Source organism: Crocodylus siamensis, chromosome 9 (assembly GCF_052110815.1).
Source record: "Crocodylus siamensis isolate JL-2025a chromosome 9, ASM5211081v1, whole genome shotgun sequence".
NCBI classification, from domain to species: domain Eukaryota; kingdom Metazoa; phylum Chordata; order Crocodylia; family Crocodylidae; genus Crocodylus; species Crocodylus siamensis.
The window spans coordinates 22,686,668-22,706,321 of NC_143403.1; the positions used below are offsets into that span (position 1 = coordinate 22,686,668).

Sequence of the window (19,654 nt, forward strand, 5' to 3'; positions counted from 1 at the left end):
ACACGATCTAAAAGGAAAAGTGGGCTTTCTCTATCACCCATAAAAGTATTTTATTCTTATCCTAATTTTTTCACCCATGTTTAAATCAAACTAAAAATATCTAGGCTTCGGGCAATGAAGAAAAAAATACTCCTCTGAACAGCTTTTTCTTCATAAACCATCATGCTGTCAAATTAAGTGACAGTCACCCCTTACAACAGCTGACAACACCACAGGAGCCCTGTTAACATGCGCATTAGGGCAGACTGATTAACTTAATTGGCAGTCATGCTAAAAACCTGCATAGGATCTGATGTTGAGTGAATCATCTCCTCCAGTGATATTCAGCAGTTTGAATACAACAGTGCAACTGCACACCCTAAATGTCACCTCTGTTTATTCTTTAAACTTGCATCATCAGGTTACCTCTTCACTTTATGTTTCTTTAATCTGTCTATTTTAAGGTCACATGTTGGCTTTATGTTTCTCCTTACCTTGTTCACCCACATCTCAAACTGAATTTTGTTGGAGTCTGATAATGTAGTAAGGAACAAATCTGAAATGATAAAATATAACAATTTTTTAAATATGTGATTATACACATGCCCGCAAGTAGAATACCTATTAGCATAACTGGATTTAAAATGCATAGATTTGAGTACATAAATACATTTTGATTGCACAAATTAGCATTAATCAAAACAATGTAAAACGAAAACTATTCTTCTCCCTTGTTCTCTACCTAGATATACAACCACAAACATTCTTGCCTTACTATAAGAGAACACCCTTAACAAACAGGCAAATCCTTTACATGAAATGTAAGTGATTATGTCAGCATAATGACAAATGCATTTAGTGCATAAAAATGCAAGACTTGAAAATGATGATTCACTTCATCTGAATGTTAAACCTCTGCTAATCTTCCTGCATTTTAAGTTGAAAGTCAACTAATATCAGAAATCATAATGCTTTGTCAAAAGGCCTCTTTTTCTTTTTAAAGATATTATGTTGCTTAGAAAAGAGAATTACAACTTAGCAAAGTTTAATTTTGTCTATGGAAAAGAGTTTATATGCAGGTACTGGACATGACTTAATATGAAATCAGAAAGCATTAAACTTGCAAAAGTCCAGAAAAGCAAAGAGAATCAGAGTTGTTGTGAGCTTCAAGGATATTGGTTGTAGCCGTGTTGGTCTAAAGGCATTGGAAGATACAACTCTTGGGGTAGAGGTGATATCGTTTACTAGACAAGCTAGATAGTTGTAGTATGTTTTCTTTATTTGCAAGCTTTTGGGCCCAAACATCCTTTGTCATGCAAAGGAGAATTCAAAGATTGTAAAATTTCTCCCAGGTAGAAATGAAATGCATTGCATAGGAGAACAAAAAGATGGTATGGATTTCTCCTGTGTAGGAAAGTTCATTTGTAAAAAAGCTGCTCTGAGTATGCAAATTAGATTCAAACAAAGGCTGGAACTGGTTGTTTACCTCAAGGTCCAATGGCAGGAAAGATGCTTAATTTTGCTTCTTCCTTCTTAAGTTGTGAATTTTTCATTTCAAAATGGCCAATTACAATATCTTCCATGTTTCAGGGACATTGGTTGTAGCTGCGTTGGTCTAAAGCAAGGGTGGGCAAACTGGCTGATTCCATTTCCCAGCCACCCCTGCAACATGGCCAGGGCCGGTATCCATGGAGATCAGCCACAGCCATGCTGGCAGCGTGCGCAGCACAGCAGGTGAGAGGGCTGCCCTGGAGCCAGTGAGATCCTGTGATGGGGACAGCTTGCTCTGAAGCCAGGGCACAGTCATGATCTGTAGCCTGCATGCTCTGGGCAGGGGTGCACAAGCAGGGGATCACGGCTCTGCCCCGGTTCCTTGCAGCAGTGGCAGCTGCAATGGTCTGGAGCAGGGGCACAGCTGTGATCCCTTGCTTGCATGCTCCTGCCCAGAGCATGCAGGCTACAGATTGAAGCTCTACCCTGACTCCGGAGCAAGCTGCCCTCATCTTAAAGCACCTCTGGAGCAGCCCCATGCCCTGTTCTGCCACCCACCCTGCCAGTATGGCTGCAGCTGGTCTCCATAGCAACCACAGCCTTGACCTTTCCCATGCAACTGTGGCTGGGGTCTCCATGGAGACCAGCCCGACCCATGTGCAGGGGCGGCTGGGAAATGGAGACCACTAACAACCAGATCTGGCCCATGGGCCACACTTTGCCAGTCCCTGGTCTAAAGGCATAGGCAGACAAAAATTTTGAGGTAGAAGCAATATCTTTTATTAGACCAAGTTTATAGTTGAAAAACATTTTTTTCTCTTTATTTGCAAGGTTTCAGGCCCAAAACACCCGTTATCAGGCAAAGGCGAATTCAGAGATTGTAAAATTTCTCCCACTCTCTCTTACCTTTAACATATACCAAATTAGTCTTCATAACTTGGTTGGCATTTTTTAGTATAGTTAACACTTTTTATTCTAACCAATCAACCAGTTCTCCTTCACCAAAACTGTGCAGCACACGTGAAAGTGTTATACCACTGCTATTGGTAAAGGTTTTGGTGCATGTGTTTCAGGACTCTATTCCCAATACTGTGACAAAATGGGATAACTGCCAACACAAACAGTTCAATTGCTACTATGAGGCTGAAAAGCTACAGGGTGGAGCCAAACAAAACCATTTGTTATAAATGGGTTAAAGTAACTCTGTTGCTATTTTTGTAATAACAGTCACATAGATAAAGTTAGATTAAAAGGTCAGATTTATAAATTATGAATTATATCTACGGATGCTATTTAGTTCTGTATTTTTTAATTTAAGTTATATATTTGTTCATTTTTAAAGTACCCCAAGATTTTCACATTTAAAACAGTAACAGAATAATTTTAAAATACGTAATGAAATAGCTTAGTTCTGCATTGAAAAAATTACTATATCAACTTTAATAACATTATAAGATTAAATCACAATCTCTTGAACTTTTTTGGTTTAAAAAGGAGAAAAGTGCTACTGGGTGGATATATAGAGCAAATGACCGATGGTCAATAAACAGAGATAGCAAAGATGGAGCGCCTTTACTAAAGTTCTTAGAAATTATACTAACAGTACTGAGAATTTAAGTGTAATAAAAGTTACATATCTCTCTTCCTTTGAGTCTTTTATAAGTGCCTTTTAAAGCATCATTGCCTTATTAACACAAACCACATACTTCCACTATCTATAATTGTATTTTTTTTTTTTTTAGAAACAAAAGGAAAATTATGAATCTGTAAAAGCCTTATGAATACAATTTTAAGAATACACTCACTAGCATGAAAATTAAGGATCTACTTAATTTGTGGTTGACGCCTCCAAAAGGACATGAAAATCTCTTTCACAAAATTAAAGTCAAACACTTAGATTTTTGATAAACAAACACAAATGTCCCTTACACCATTTCATATTTTAATATATCAGCATAACAGAAACTATTCAGAGAAAACAGAACTGATAGGGAGGATCAATACCAGTCTCCACACTTGTAGAAGTTTGGATTTAAAAAATCTCATTAAGCACAAAAGTCAATAGGAATTTAGAAGCACCATTTCTATCTTATTTAAAGCACAACAGAGGCTGCATATACACATGGAAGTAATCCATAAGAATTCTCCAGGTTTGTTTCCCTGGTAAAGCCACTTACTCAGAGCTGTATACACAGACATTTGAATTCTGAGGCCTTGGAAGAATAGAGAGCTTGTAGTGCTAACACTGTGCACTACAGAACACTATGTAGTATTCATAGTAGTAAAACATGCAAGTTGATATAAAACATCCATCCAACACCATGACTCTTACCCACTGTAGAGTTGGTGAATATTTTTTGACCTGAAGCTAAACATTACTATGAATAATGCAAGTCTGACTATAAAAATATGCAGAAACAGCATATACAATCAACTATTACATGCTAGAAGCCTGAGCCTTTTAAAAGTACTTTAATGAACTGAGTATTTTAACAAAATAGAATTACAACCAAGTGTTCTGGACTTACCCAATGCAAAAATTGCTTCTTTTGCAAGTTAAAAAGCCCATTACTAGAGGTGCATCGATACATCGGTTCATAACATATTGGCACCAATAAAAACAAATTTGACATTATCAGCAACCAGATTTTTTTTGGCTGATGTGGCTGATAATGTCATCGCATGCATGCGTGCAGCCCAGTGTCCAGCTGGTAAGTCTGTGGAGGAAAAGGGGTGGGGGGCAGATCAAGGCCCCCATGGTGAGTGAGGGAGTGGGGCTTGGGGCTGAAGCTGGGACGGGGCAGGCACTGCCTAGCCCAGGCAGGGCAGAGTGTGGGATGGAGCCATGAGTGAGCCCTGGGGGAGGCACAGAGAGGCAGCTGCCCCCTGAATCTGTGCATGGGGTGAGGGCAGGTTGCCACTGAAAGCTGGGGCCAGGAGTGGCTCCGGGTTCTTCCCAGCAGTGAGGTGAGGCTGGGCGTGGGAGGACAGGAGCAGTACTGGGATAGGGGACTACAGGGCTGTGGCCACCCCAGAATTTGTTGTAGGCCCCCACAACACCGCCCTCTCAGCACCACTGCTACCCACCCCAAGCTCAGCCCTGCCCCCTGCAAGAAAGAGCCTGGGGCCACTCCTGGCCCCAGCTTACAGCAGAAGCCCACCCTTGCCCCATGCACAGATGCAGGGGGCACATGCCCCTTGGTGCCTCTCCCAGGGTACGCCAGTAAACCAGTTCATCCAGAAAATCCCTGCACAGGCTGCTTGTGGCTCTATCCCCTGCCCTGCTCTGGCTGGGCAGTGCTTGCCTCTCCCCCAGGCCCAAGCCCCACTCCCTCCCTCACCGCGAGGGCCTTGATCTGTCGTCTCCCCTCTGGCCCTTTCCACTCCCTCAGCCCCCAAGACTTATCAGCCTGATGCCGCTCTCCAAGCAGCAATGAGATTATTAATGAGCCATATCAGCCAATACCAATTGGCCCCAAAAATCTTTATCTGTGCACTCCTACCCATGACTCAATTATATTCATGATTTAGGTATAATCCCTTTCATCTCACAAACTGTTGCCTATTTAAGTTTTATGGTATTAACTCAATATTCCGTTTGAAAATCACTGTATTTATTTCTATATGGCCTGTTCATTTAATTGATATTAAAAATACTGTCTTCACATGGTTCATCCTGTTTCTGAATATTTTATTTTTCTAGGATTGTTCTAGAATAGATTGGGCTTCAGCAGGGTTGCTCAAGTGCTAGTGATATTGCTTGCTTTAATAAGTGTAATTTACTGTGTGTATTCTTGAAGGCTGGCATTTTCTAATGGCTTGTAATGAATGGCAATATATTTGCAGAAAGCCAGTTTTTTTCTTATATAAAAATCAATAAAGAACTTCAAAAATTTCAGCCTGGTGCACAGTAAATCAGTTATGTTATACATCACTCAAAATATTTCAGAATAGGAATAGAGGTTCAGCAGTGTGACTAATACTGGGAACCACTATACTACAAGAAAACAAACTAATAACACAAAGGAGTTTAAACGTAAAATTCAGGAGGATGGCATCAGAATCAGAAGTAGCTCAAAAATAAATCAACTGCTGAAAACACTAAATAGCAAAATAATACAATAGTTGGGATGTCACCCAGCTTAATAATAAAAACAAAGAACACATATTAAGCTACCCAGTGTGTGGGAGGAATAAATTAAGAGATTAAACATGAGTCAAACTATGAAGAGCTAATGAAAAGATGATAATTTAAACGTCTAAAATGTTTTCTATATTAAATAAAAGTGCAGAGGTGCTTACAGTTTTACAATCTTCATTCAGTTATACTACACTAGGTTTCTGAGAGTGGCCTTGTGACCTTTTGGAATCAGCAAGAATCTTGGAGTAAAGTTTTCAAATAAGGCAGTCTAAAACTATTTCTGTATGGTTTAAACCAGGGTCTCAACCTCATCTTACTTGTGTAGGGCTGGTATGTAAGCTGGACAGGGCCCACAGATTCCCCAACCCCAACCCCAACCCCAACCCTTTTTCCTTCCCTTTCCCCAGCATACCTGATCCAGCAGCCACTCCAGCTGCTCTGGGACCTATGCTGCATGGGGTATGTGGACTTATATGCAGGGTGGCTAGAATGGGCTCCATGTGCAGCACAGTCCAGCTACAGTAGCTGCCACACTGCATGTGTGGCCACCTTGGCAACCCCAGGATCCCCAGGTGGGCTGGGGGATCCATACTGCAAATAGTGCTTGAAAGTGCCATGTGCAGAGAGGGTCTTGGAGTGGCTGGCACAAGCGTCATGTGCAGTGGCACAGTCCAGCTGGGGTGGCTATTGCACATAGCATGGCAGCTACTTCAACTGGAGCAGGCAGCACATGACGCCTATCCAGCTCATTCTGGAAAATGAGCTACACAGCATGGGTATCCATCCAGTTGAAGTGGCCACCAGATCAGGTACGCGGGGGAACGGAGGGGGACAGAAGAGGATCTCTGGGTGGGATCCAGCCTGCAGACCTGCCCCAAGGGTGCAAGTCATTCCCTGGGTGGGTCTGATCAGACCTAGGGGCAGCACTAGGGGTCAGATGACAGGGCTCTGCAGGATGGATCCAGCCTTTGAGCCATAAGTTTAACACCCTTGATTTATACAGAGATTGAGGTACAGGAGAAAAACAATGGCCCACAATGCAGCTAGGTCACAAGCACCTAGCCCACTACTCTAAAAGGCTGAGCTCCACTGGTTTTTATATTTTTTTCCAAAGCTCTGTCATTAGAATTATGCTGGTAAGGGACATGGAAAAAAAAACAACCAACATCCTACATTTGATGTTGTTCTACCAGCGAAATTCCTGGGACAGACCATGCCTTGTTGGCAGTTTTCTGCTCTCTGGTAAAGCTCATATAGCTCTGGCAGAAAAAAAAAAAAGAGTCCAATGAGCTGTATCCACAGTGGGGTTTGAGCTGCCTTAGCACTGCTGCTATGTGGTAGCAGCATGGTGGTTTATGACTTTGACATTTGGAAGGTGCTCCCTGTAAAAATAAGACAGGGTTTTTTTTTCCATTTTTTTTTTTTTTGACAGCTAACAAACTTTAAATTTCTGCAAATTCTGATAGCACCATCAGGACTAAAAATGCTTCACGTGAATTGGGCTCAGCCCAGAGACCTGTGTCTAACATATCTAGTATATAAAGTTTAAACTATCATATTCTCTCTCAAAAAATGAGTTCAAGCTTTGAAGCCAATGAAAAGGAGCTAATGAAAAGGTTAAACAAATCTCCTTTATGCAGTAGACAAACAATATATGAAACATACAACAGTACAACATAATGCAGTCTCTTAGGATACTAACTTAGGTAATATTCATATTTGCAGACTTGGAACTTTTTCTCCAGGTTGTAAGGGAGAAAAAGAAAAGGAACCTACATGGCCACCAGCTTAAATATTCTACCTACCCAGACACTCATCTCTAGTAATGACACATTTACTATGGATATGTATTGGGAATGACAATCTTAACTCAATATACAACTAATCAATCACATATTTCTTTTATCCTCTTTCCAAGAAGAATTAGAAGAGGCCAGCAACTTTTCTCCCCCTGCTGCACTGAAATTTTGTACAACTGTGATTTTTCTTTATGGACAGAAAGCTATGACTATGAGGAAGTCACAGAACTGTGTTTATCTTAAATAGTCTGGCACTATTATTTTTATTAATAGTGAAGTAGATGGGTTGGTGGATGACAGGAGACTAGAGGGAGTGTGGACAGAACATGTGAGTCTCCAATATTTGTGTTACAAACTGGTATTTTTATTAAGACTACATGGGTTATTCAGACATATACATATAACCCAAGATTTAAACTAAAAAAACCTAACACCTTTAAAATGAAGATGGTTTTGTCTCCCCCCCCCCTTTAAACATTTTTAACTAAACTTTTTCAAATTTACTATTAGGTAAGTATAACACAAATCCCAAGGAAAAGTTTGCCATCAGCAGCCACGTTTTCTAGGCCGACCCATGTCTTAAGGCTGTCAGTTTTGCTACAATTTGTGTCTAGCAGTAAGCAAATAGCACTGCATGTTCATATTTCACCTTAAAAAGCAATACCTCAAAGTATTTAGTACTGGTTAAGATACTCTGCTCAAATACTGATAGTCATCCATCATTTGTATTTGTATCTGATGTTGGATTATAAACATTGCCACTTTGTTTCTACTGCCATCAAAACTATTTGCAGTATTCAGAAGTGACATTTGTGGCACTACATATGGTCTAGTGAAATCCTATTTTTTTGAGGCAGGAAAACAAAGCAAAACAATGCCAGACCCGTGAGATCTGCTGAAATGTAAAATGTATTCTCTATATCCTAATCCCAGTATTTTTTCAATGTAGATTTGCTTTTCGTAATTTCCTAAATTTAGTAGGTTTTTTTTTTTTTTTTTATTACATGGCAGCAGGCTTATGCCCAGGTCAGTCTTCAAGAGAGTTAGATATTTAGTCCTCTGTGTCTTGAGCTACTTGGAATAACTTATAGCAATGTCACCTAGTACTAGAAAAGGACTCTTTACTAGTGAGTTTCAGCTGTATTTGTTGACTGAAGAAGAACAGTGAGACCCCAGGTGAGGTACTTGTATATTGGGAGGCATATTGAGGCCCCAGTGGTGAGGGAGGGAGTTGGGGCTGGGGCAGGCACTGCACAGCTGGGCGGGCTGCAGGATGGACCCATGAGTGCCTCATCCAGGGGGCAGCTCCCACCACTTCACGCCCCCCAGGAGGGCATGGGGAGCGTGTGCCCCTGCATCTGCACATGGGGCAAGGGCGGGTTGAAGCTGGGCTCCTCCTGGTGGGAGACTGGGCTGGGCTGGGCTGGGCTTGGGGTGGGCAGTAGCAGCACTGGGAGGGGGTTAAAACCACCAACAAGATTCACCCTAGCCACCGCTCCCAGCACTGCTGCCACCTGGCTCAAGTGCAACCCCAGCCGCAGCCCCCCTGCCAGGATGAGCCCAGCACCACCCCAACTTCAGCCCGCAGTGGCAGCCTGCCCTCACCCTGTGAGTATATCAAGGGGCACACACTCCCCATACTCTCCCGGGGTGCATGCAGTGGTGGGAGTCATCCCTCCCCCCAGACAAGCTGCTTGTGGCTCCATCCTGTGCCCCGCCCTGGCTGAACAGTGCCTGCTCCTGCCCCAGTCCCACTCCCTCCCTCAATGTAGGGACCTCAATCTCCCCCCACCCCTTACCTCACAACAGATTTACCAGCCAGACCCAGCTACTCTCCACACTGCCAGGCTGAGCTCCTGGTGTGCTGTGCTGTGACTACGTGCATGCATGGGGCATTTATTGGCAACATTATTGACCATACCAACCAAAGAAAGCTGATTGCCGATACTATCGATTTTCCTTATATTGGTGCCAATCCAATATGGGTTTGCATCAGTGTACATCATAAAAAAAAAAAACCAGCCCAGTGCAGGAGGAAGTGGGGTGAAAAGGGCAGCCCCAGGGCTGGGGCCAGTGGCTGGGTTTTCCCAGTCCTGGGGCTGTGCAGGAAGAGTGGGCAAAAGTTTCATGCACTTGTTTGACCTAAATTGAATAAGTCTTATACTACATATAACCAGGTTCATCTTATACTGGGTTCTGCAATATTTAGACCAGTTTGTGTGCATGGAACTTCTGTACAGTTACAGGTTTAGAGCGACTGCCAGTGACTGAGACCAAGTCTGTAAGTGTAAGGTTGGCACCAGGACGAGCTAAGTTTAAATCATGAGGCCATTTTGATTTAACCTCCCTGAATGTCTGTACTTAGCTATTAAGCCCTGCCTGTAAGAGTCCTACTTTGTATTAGTAAAAAGACAAGAAGTGATAAGAAAAGGCAACATATACATTCTGCTGCAAGCTAGCTTCAAATTGTCCTTGTTATTTTTTCCTACAGTCTTTTTTTGCATGTTGTTAAAACAGAATCCTATTTATAAGTTGAGTGTTCATTTCACTAATGACTGAATTGACCTTTCTGTTTAAATGTCAAAGGGCTTTATGTGAGAACTGAAACCATTACCATATCAATACCTTTTTAAAAATGGTATTAAGAGTACCAAATGCATAAATGTTTTGTTAAATTATATCTTAAAACCTAGCATTTAATCTCAGATCACTAACAGATTCAAATTTAGGTTTTCCTGACTTAAATATGGGAGCTTCAGCTATTCTGAGACTGTACGAAAATGCAAGATTAGATGCACACAACTCAGTATGAACATTTGCAGGCATAACCTGTGCAAAAATACTTCATTATATGGGAAGGTCAAGTTAAAGGTAAAGGTATGCACATGTAATATGACATTTAACTGGATAAGTAAAAACATCCTTAATTAAAAAAGAGAGTCTTCATGTCTTGTGCTCAATTAAAATATGGACCTCAATCTATTTAAGCAGTTGGATACATAAGCTGCCACAATGAAAAAAATACTTCAAAAATATTATCTTATGTTTGATTAGTACTTCCTACAGTTAAACTTATTGTAAAAGAAACTAGACTATTTGGATTTTAAACTAAAATGGAATCAAAATTTAAAACTCTTTGGAAACCTGACTGTTAACCCATAAACTTAATTTGCCTGAAACTCATTTTATATCAACATTTTTTATACTTACATGTGCAAATGTGTTTATTTACATATTTATATTTTCTATTTTGATATTTACGAATTGTTTGATTTAGCCCATTTAAAAGTTTTTACAATGCATTTCTTCTGCATTGTAGTATGATAACAGCATTAAAGATGGGTAAATATTTTGGAACAAATAATCTAGCAAAAATGTTGCTTTTCTGATTATAACTTCCTTTCAGAAATGTTGCAGCTTTTTCCTTTTTTAAAAAATTAAGAGCCATTTGATTAATAATTTTTGCAAGTAATTTTTGCCTATAGTTTGTTGCAAGCAGTAGTGTAATGGAAAGGAGTGGGTGGGGGGTAACCACCGCACCCTGGGCATTGACCCTTAAGAGGGGGAGAATGAAAACAGCCACTGTGCTGTCAGTAGGGCTGCTGTCAGCAACAACACAGCCCCTAGTACTGCCCTGCTTGCCGCTGCTGTCCACAGCACTCAAGCATCCGTTTATGTTTCTTGTTGCAAGTATGTGATATGCAGATTGGAGCAGATCACACGGAATGTTTTCACTATATAGACTGGATTAATAGAAAAATTTTGCAATCAAGGTATGATTGTAAGCAGTCACGATAATTCAACTGCAACCACTTTATTGAGAAAATATTTACTTAAAGTTAAAAATTTGGACAAGAGTTGAGTGCTAAACTCATTTGCTTGTTTTCTTGTAAAGCAAAAGGATCTAACAGGCCAAGCAAATAAACACATATTTTCAGTTAAAGGCTATAGTGAATAATTTCTGAATACCTATTTCAACAGATGTTTCAATATCTAATAACTTTACCACAAGTGCATTAAAGCAGAGGCTGCAGTCATTATAATCATCATAATCAAACATTTAATCCTTTTATAATTTATGATTAAGGATGGCTACAGTAAAACTCGCATAGTAACCCTCAAGCATCGTTTAAACATGCAAGTTTTAAATTAGTTCTCTACAGATAAATTATGTTGCTATGTAAAAAAAAAAAAAAAAAAAAAAATCTCTCTCTCTCAGCATGACAGTCCCCACATACTGGAATTCTCATTCTTTTTAGGAATAAAGCTAGCAATATTGCCAAGAGTAAAAACAAGATGACCCATTATATCAGCAAACTTTTAGAAACTAGTTATGCATTCAGCACTTCAGAAGTAAAATTATATTGTAGAAGATCCAACTTATTTACATTTAATTATTAATTCCCATAAAAGCAGAGTGCTAGCCCAAAATGACCAAAAACATTTGGTTTGGTACTCATTTAAAGGATAGGATGGATGCTTCTAGAAAGATAAGTTTAAGAATTGGGTCTTCTTCTAATATGGGCTGCAGTTGTTCGAAGATTTTCTGTATAGGTTCCGGGGAAGGATGATACATCATAACCAATGGTGTGAGATTCATGGGGATTTTCTCCTTGGACTGCAGCAAGTCTTCATGTGGTATCCAGGTGGCTCTTTCAAAAGTGTGTTCTCGCTTTCTCTGGAGGAGTGTTCTTGTTGTGCAAAAGCCCTTTTGAAGTTTGCAATGTTGCTATTCTCAGTGCAAATGTGATGGTACTGGAAGGCTCTCTTGGTGTGTGTAGGGCGATTGCTGGTTCTGTGTAGATATGTATGCTATTCTATGGTTTCTTGTATATGGTGGTTTGCATTTTACCATTCTGGATATTGATCCTAGTGTCCAAGAAGGAGATGGTGGTGCTGGAGTATTTGACAGTTTGATGGAAGGGTTATGGTTTATTGAATATGTGATAGAAATCAGAGACTGCAGGTTTTCAGTCCAAAATGATGAAGATGGCATTATATACTTTAGGTATAGCATGGGTTTGATGGTGCAGTTCTTGACTTCTTTCAGGTGGGCCATAAAAAGGTCAGTATTATAACCTGTTTGCCATATGACACCCCCAGGTAGCCTGTCTGCATTTTGCTAGCTACATTCTATCACCAGTTCTACATCCCCCCTACCTGACAATAGGTGTGAACCTATCATCTCCCATTCCCTCTGATCCTCACTGCCACCCATCTGCATTTTCACAAACCTGCATTTTGCATGTTGTGTATTCTTCTGGGTGAAATCAAAGCCAAAACACTAGCAGCATAGGCAGAGGGAGAACACTTTTTGGGAGACTCAATTGTGTGCACATGTGTGCATGCACACCCCCCCACCTGGGAAAGTCTGTGGGGGAAGGGCCACTTCCCAGCCCCACACTGGCCCCGGCTGCCTCTGCACACTGGTTCTGGTCCCACACCACCTGGGGGGCCCAGAGCCAGGGGCCAGAGCAGGGCCAAGTTTGGCTGTGCCACCAGACCGGAGGGGATGGAGCCCCTGGGACCCCTGCGCTGAGTTGTTGCTCTCCAGGGGGCATGGGAAGGGAGTGGTGGCTCCCCCTGCTGCACAAGTCCTGGGGAAGTGTATGGGGCGTGCATTCCTCTGGATCTGCATGGGGGAGGGGAGGGTGCCACTGCGGGCTGGGGTGGAGGCTACACTAGGCTCTTCCCAGCCCCCCTCTCCCCGCTGGGAACAGCTTGGTGAAGCCTTGGCCCGCAGCAGCAGCCTTCCCTGCACCAATCTGGGGGCACACGCCTCCTCCCTGTGCCTCCTGGGGTATAGGTAGCAGAAAGGGCTATGGCTCCCAGACAAGCCACTTGTGCCTCAGGCCCATGTCCCGCTGGCTATGCAGCACCTTCCCCTCCCCTAGCCCCAGCCCCAGCCCCAGTCCCAGCCCCAGTCCCTCCCCACCCCTGTTTTCCTGGAAGCCCTCAGCCAGGCTGCCTTGCAGCCCTACTGCTATCCTTTGTTTGGGGGTGGGGGAGGCTAAGCCCCATTAACCCCTCCTTCTGCTGCCTATGGCCAGCAGACTCTTCCCATGCTTGAAGAAAGTTGTTTATGACTAAAAGCTTGCAAAGAACAAATTTTTCTAACTATTTAGTTGGTCTAATAAAAGATATCACATCTACCCAGAGAACCTTGTCTGCCCATGTCCTTAGATCAACATGGCTACAACCAACAACCTTAAAGCATGCAAGTTTAACACATGCAGATTCAGAGGAGGGAAAAATGCTGAAGTCCTATGTACTCCTATACCTTCTCACTTTGTTCGAAATCACTCAGAAAAACCTTAAAATATAGTTCTATATAATATTCACGAGGGTAATACTATTAAAATAAAGCAACAGAAAAAAAGTGATAATTCAATACTCCATCAGGAGTTACTTGAGCTCTCTACATCAAATAAATACTGTTTAGTTTACTATATAGAATAATAAAAACCAAAAAACTCCAAAACAAACATAACTGCTTGTCACAGATGAAGCCATTTGAGTATCCAAAAGACATTTAGGACAATTGTGTAAAATGATTAATAGACAATCTGAGCACACTGTCTCAATGCTGTTGGAGAGTAGCACGCATACATCACTAACAATGAAGATAAAAGAGAGTGGTCTAATAGTAAAAGAGTGTCAATGACTCAATGTCAGACGGTGAGCAAATTTAAAACAAACAACTCCCCCAACAAAATAAAAGTATACTGACAAATGACAGAAGCAGACAAACAGCCTCAGTAATACATAAACGACAAATGTTAAGCTTAAAAAACAAACAAACAAAAAAAACACAAACCCAAAAACCAGCAGTAACATTTGACTGAGCACAACTTTTCTGAACAAGCAGTATTTGTATTGAAACCTATTAAATGCACACCCATATTATCTACCGATACTGCATGACATTAGCCCAAAATACCAATTTTAGTTTCATAGTTAAACATTTTTACTTTTGCTAAGTCTACATTTAAGTACGTAGACAACCATTTTCTGTTAGCAAACAGTAAACTTTTGACAAGGAGTGCCTGCTCTTTCCCGAATTGGCAGCTTTGTTGACTACATGAGCCCAATAAATTTCACATTAGGTTTCTAACAAAATTATTCAGATTTTCAAACACTGACAAGAAGCAAGAATTTAACATGCCCCATGTTGACTACTTTCCTGTGAACTCTTTCTTTAATAGGAAAAAAAGTATCTCTTTTAGAATGGCAAAGTAAATAAGACCTCGGAGATCTACAACTCTACTCATTCTAATAATGGCAGTCAAAGTAATCTATTAAGGTTTCTTTCAGCTATAATAATATTGAGCTCCTTAACAATAACATTTAGCTCTTTACCATTACTTTTTTCACTTCAATAAAGGAACATTTTTCAACATAACTCAAATGACTTAAGAGTACAGCTATATTGCTTCCCTTTTCAATCTTGTACATTTATCATTTTTCTTTCAAATCAGAATCATCACCAAGTTTATATTTATAGTAGGAAAGCTTTTCATAATGTAATTCAGAAGCCCTTATTGTGAAAAAGTGATATAGGAACTGAAAGCTGTATACAAGTGGTACAAAAAAGCAGCCTAACCTACTCTGTTATTAGCAGGGATCCAGGTTTCCTGTTTCTTGCAGAAAAGTGTGGATTTTCTCCTTTAAAAAGGAGAAAATTGGCGATTTTCCCCTCTTTGAAGGAGGGAAACACAGATTTTCCACTTTGAAGTGGGAAACAGCAGGTTTCCTCTTGAAGGCTGGTAGAGTTTCAGCCTGCAAGGCTTGGGACTCAGGGGAGTGGAGGGAGGGTGACTGGAAGCAGGAAGCGTGATGTGCATGTGGACACACACAGCCAGCAACACAGTCAGGCAAGGTGGTGGGAGCAGGCCTGGCAGCTGGATACAGGTAAGTCTATGGGACAGGGGGGTTGGAGAGCCACAGCTTAGGGACTACTTGGGGGTAAGGGGTGCGCAGGGGTGTATGGAGCAGGTGTGCACATGGTGAGGGGTTACGGGGATGTCATGTGCCCCTCCCGATTTGTGCCAATGACATGGAGCTGCAGACCAGCCAGCAGCAGTGGGGGTGGCAGTGCAAAATTGTGCCCCCCCCATCAATACTTAAGCATAGTTTATGGTTGGAGGGAAGCTGAAACCAGGAAAGATACAATCTTTCAAAAACTGACATATTTCTAGATCAGTGAGCCTTCTAAGACATTCAGACAGGGGTGATCTTCCGGGGGGGAGGGGGGGGGGGAAGGGGGTGTTTTCAAGGATGTATAACAATGTTGGATATCCTTTGGAGAGGTTATACTGCTACAGCAAGCTACTGAAGAAAGAATAAAATGTCACCACTAGAACTTCTGCCCCTGCTCAGGCCTATAGGTGAAGGGAAAGTAACCTCTAGTTTAGATGGGCAGACCAGATGCTCCGTTTGCAGCTGTGGTGTAGGAAAGGACAAGTAAGAAGGGAACACAAAGGATAAACTTCCAGTTCTTCCTTCATTTATTCTGAAAGGAAAATGCTTTTGTTTTCCCTGTCCTATATCCACTGAGGCCTAGCAGAAAGGCACTGCAACATTCGCTTTGAGTAAAAAAACTGTTTAAAGAAGCTTTCTTGCATGCTGGGGGATGAAAGGCTCAAAAACCCTGCATCTACATTAGTTTGAAAAATAAAGAAAAAAAAAAAAACTCTTTTCACCCATGCTGCTGGCAATGATTCTTTTGTTAAATGATCCATAGAATAACAAGGAAATTCATGCAATCTAATATTAGTCCAGATTATCAGCTTTTTACTGGTGGGATTATAATGCCTGCCGAATAGGAACTGTATTTTTTTAGATTATGTAAAGCACAAAAACAAAAATAGTTGGAGAAACAATTTCTTCTGGAGAGGAGCACACTGAATGAAGATAAGTATGAGTAAGTATTTTCTCTTGCTTACTGGCTGAGCTACTGCTTCTGGTCTTTGACAATTGCAGAATTAAAGTCAGCTTTGCTTTTTATAAAATCATTAATTACTGCTTGTTTTTCGCTTTTACAAAATCCATCAAATTCTTTGGTTTTATAAAATCCTATTTTACTTATAAGTTTTAGCTTAGACTGTTATATAATATAGGTCAATAGGTTAAAATGGTTTTTGTATGAATGTGCTATGTATGTGCCAGGGAAGAAAAATATATAAACAGATAAGATAAGGAAATGTCACATCTGCAGAAACAGCTGAGGATACAAGTAAATAAAACTAAGTGAAGAAACCCACCCAAACAACTCAACTGCAACCAATGTTATTCCATAGACACAAGCAACATGGAACAATCTCAGAGTGGACTGATTTAAAAATCAAAGGCGATTCAAATCATTGATTGAAACCCTGTTTTAAAATCACTGATTTAAAAATCAAGTTTCCCACTGATACTTCTTCACATATTTCTTAAACAATGGCACAAATCTGATCACTAAAACATGTTAATTTACTACTCAATACAGCACTTTATAACATCTGTCCTTAAAATTCTTTTTTTTTTAAGTTTTCAAATGAATTCTAACAGACAAGTCATCACACCACTAAACGTACACTGGCCTTAAACTGTCTACAACTAGATCTCATCTTCCCTAGTCCCACTGGGATTTTTATTCATAGGCTGAAACAGAAATACAAGTTTTCCTGCTTTTTCAACTCCCAGTCAATTTCTTAGCTTTGAGTGAATAATACCAAACAATGAACATTTTCTCTCTGTGCCTGCAGAGGAAGCTACTGCTGTGAAAAGTTGGCTTAGCAACTGAAGGAACTCTGTTTCAAGGTGGCTGGCTAGTGATTTCCAATTCAGGGGGGTGACTGTTCAAAACATCATCAGTAAACACGTACTGTTTAAGTGGTTCCCCTCCAGCCCTGAAATTTATTACAACTGGCATAACTGAGGAGTGTTTTTGAGATGCTCACACCATAGCAGCAGCATCTCTTCCTTCAGAAGAGAAGCATCTACCTTTACATCTGGGGTTGTGAATGTTCTAAAAAAAAGGAGGTGGAGTTAGTGCTTGATCCATTCACTTCTTTATTGCCTACAGTTGAACTTTCTTCAAACGTCTCTTGAAGCGCCTTCCAAATTTTGACAGCATCAGCAACAATCTCTCAAGTTTATTTAAGGCTATGGATATAGAGGTGTCAGTATACTGATCATATCCTCTACATTCCTCTTTAATCCAGTGTTAGATACTTTGGATGAGATCCTTCCATCTATTTTATCATGGTTTTCTTCATAAATTTTTATGATAATAGGCCAATTCTTAAAATAAAAACTGTTCAAAACAATCAACCACAGAAGTACACCAAACATCTTCCGGGAGAATTAGTTTGGATCCTCCCGCTCTCTTCAGTGAAGCTGAAGCAAAATGGTTGTTATGGAAGTATTTAACATGGTCAATAAAGTTTTCGTTTATTCCTGGGGGAAGTACTTAAGTCTTTGGCTAAAAGATGCATTAAATGGGCACTGCAGCCATATGTTATTAAGGAGCATCCTTCCGTCTCTTCTTCTAAGTATCTTCTCATCTTTGCCATGTTTGCAGCATTGTCTGTGACAAAACAGTTGAATTTTTGTTCACAGTTTATTACAGCTTTCACTGCCACTTCTTTTAAGTATTCTGCTGTGTGGGCATTTCCCGGTATATCTATTGTTTTTGAAAGATATGTAACCCCATTTTTCTGTTGCGTCACAGGCACATATTACTAGATCATTATGTCCACTGCTCCACCCATCAAGACTTAAACTGGCAAATTTCCCCTCAGTATTTCTTGCACACTATCCAAGTTCCTTCTTATACACTGTATCTAGCAACCTTCCACCAATGTCTGCTCTATCAGGTGTAGTGTGGCTTGGTTGTAAGGAGTCAGCCATGTCAATGAAATGTTTATTGTTAACAATGCAAACAAAATGTGTGGCATAAATGAACCAAGCAATCTTTTCATCTATGGTGCCTTGTTGGCATTTGCTGGTTCTTACTACAAACCTATCATCCATGGTGGTGGTTTTACTGGATGATGGAATCTTTTGCTTGCTACTGATACTTTGTTGTCTGCAATACATTTAAGTTACAGCATTGCTGCTGAAAGTACCAAACGGATGACTCTAAAGTTGTTGCGGATAGGCAGTTAAAGTCTCTTATGCTTAAATAGGATCCTAAAACAAAAGTGATTTTTGAATGGTCATTCTTCTCAGTTGTTCTCACTATTATTCAGTTAAATCATTTACATTTGTTTTAGCAACAATGCAGATCCGATTCCAAATGACCAAAAAAGCTAAGACTGACTGCACTTAAGAGCGCACTTAATTTTGGAGTGTTCGCCCCATTGAACTCACTGGCACTTCTCATGCTATACTTGTTTTTTCAAAAATCAGGTTCCCTTGGGAAAGCTGAGTTATGCAGAAGTAAAATAGGGAACAGAGTTGTGGCATCACCAGCATGCTTTGGGGCCATGATGTTCCAAAATAAGGGGCATATATTACGTTATATAAAATAAGAAAATGATATTCATTGGCAATTGGCAACTCTAGATTTCTTACTGCAGCCTTCTATACCGTAAACTTGGGTGACAGATTCTAAACCTAGTTAACTAATTAAACAAGCCATAAGGATTAGCCAAGCTAAACTTTCTAGCAACATCCAACATGGCAAACAGTTTGTGAATTTACTTGTTAAATGACACTTATACTAAAAAGGCATAGAAAGAGCCTTGTAGAATGATGCACTACAAAGTAAATTATTTAATTTACTAACCAGTTGATCTACATTGTTCTTCAGACATATCCACATCATTTTCTCCCAATAAGCAGTTTTCATTATGATGTTTCATGTTGCAACTAGGCCCTGAATCTCTTCCTTGCACTGCTTACACTTGACAACATGATTGCATACAACATGATTACACTCTTAAAAATGTCCCAGGTCTGAGGAAACAGTCTTTCCCTGCTGCTTCACTCCTCCTGGAAATGAGAGGAATGGAGTAGTCACTGCTCCCTGTGCCTTCCCCAGACCAGGATAATTTGGTCTGGGGGAGGCAGGAGGAAGTGGCTGAATGCTTGTACTGCTTCCTTTCCCAGAAATATTTCTAGTTGTGGAAATTTCTCAGATTTTTTTACTGGAAGAAATTAATACTTCATCACGGCCAGTCCATAGAAGGTATTAGAATCTACTCAATGGGAGAATAAATAAATACATTTTACAAGATCACAGAACAGTAGGGTG

At 40.6% G+C, this 19,654-nt stretch overlaps 1 protein-coding gene across 1 annotated transcript in view; it reads right to left on the minus strand.

Moving 5' to 3' along the window:
* Positions 1-19,654, minus strand: part of ITFG1 (integrin alpha FG-GAP repeat containing 1) — a 203,735-nt gene that overhangs the window by 157,510 nt on the left and 26,571 nt on the right. The window contains exon 7 of the mRNA XM_090062025.1: positions 474-535. Coding sequence (XP_089918151.1) covers positions 474-535 — 62 coding nt within the window. The remainder of the gene's footprint in view (positions 1-473; positions 536-19,654) is intronic.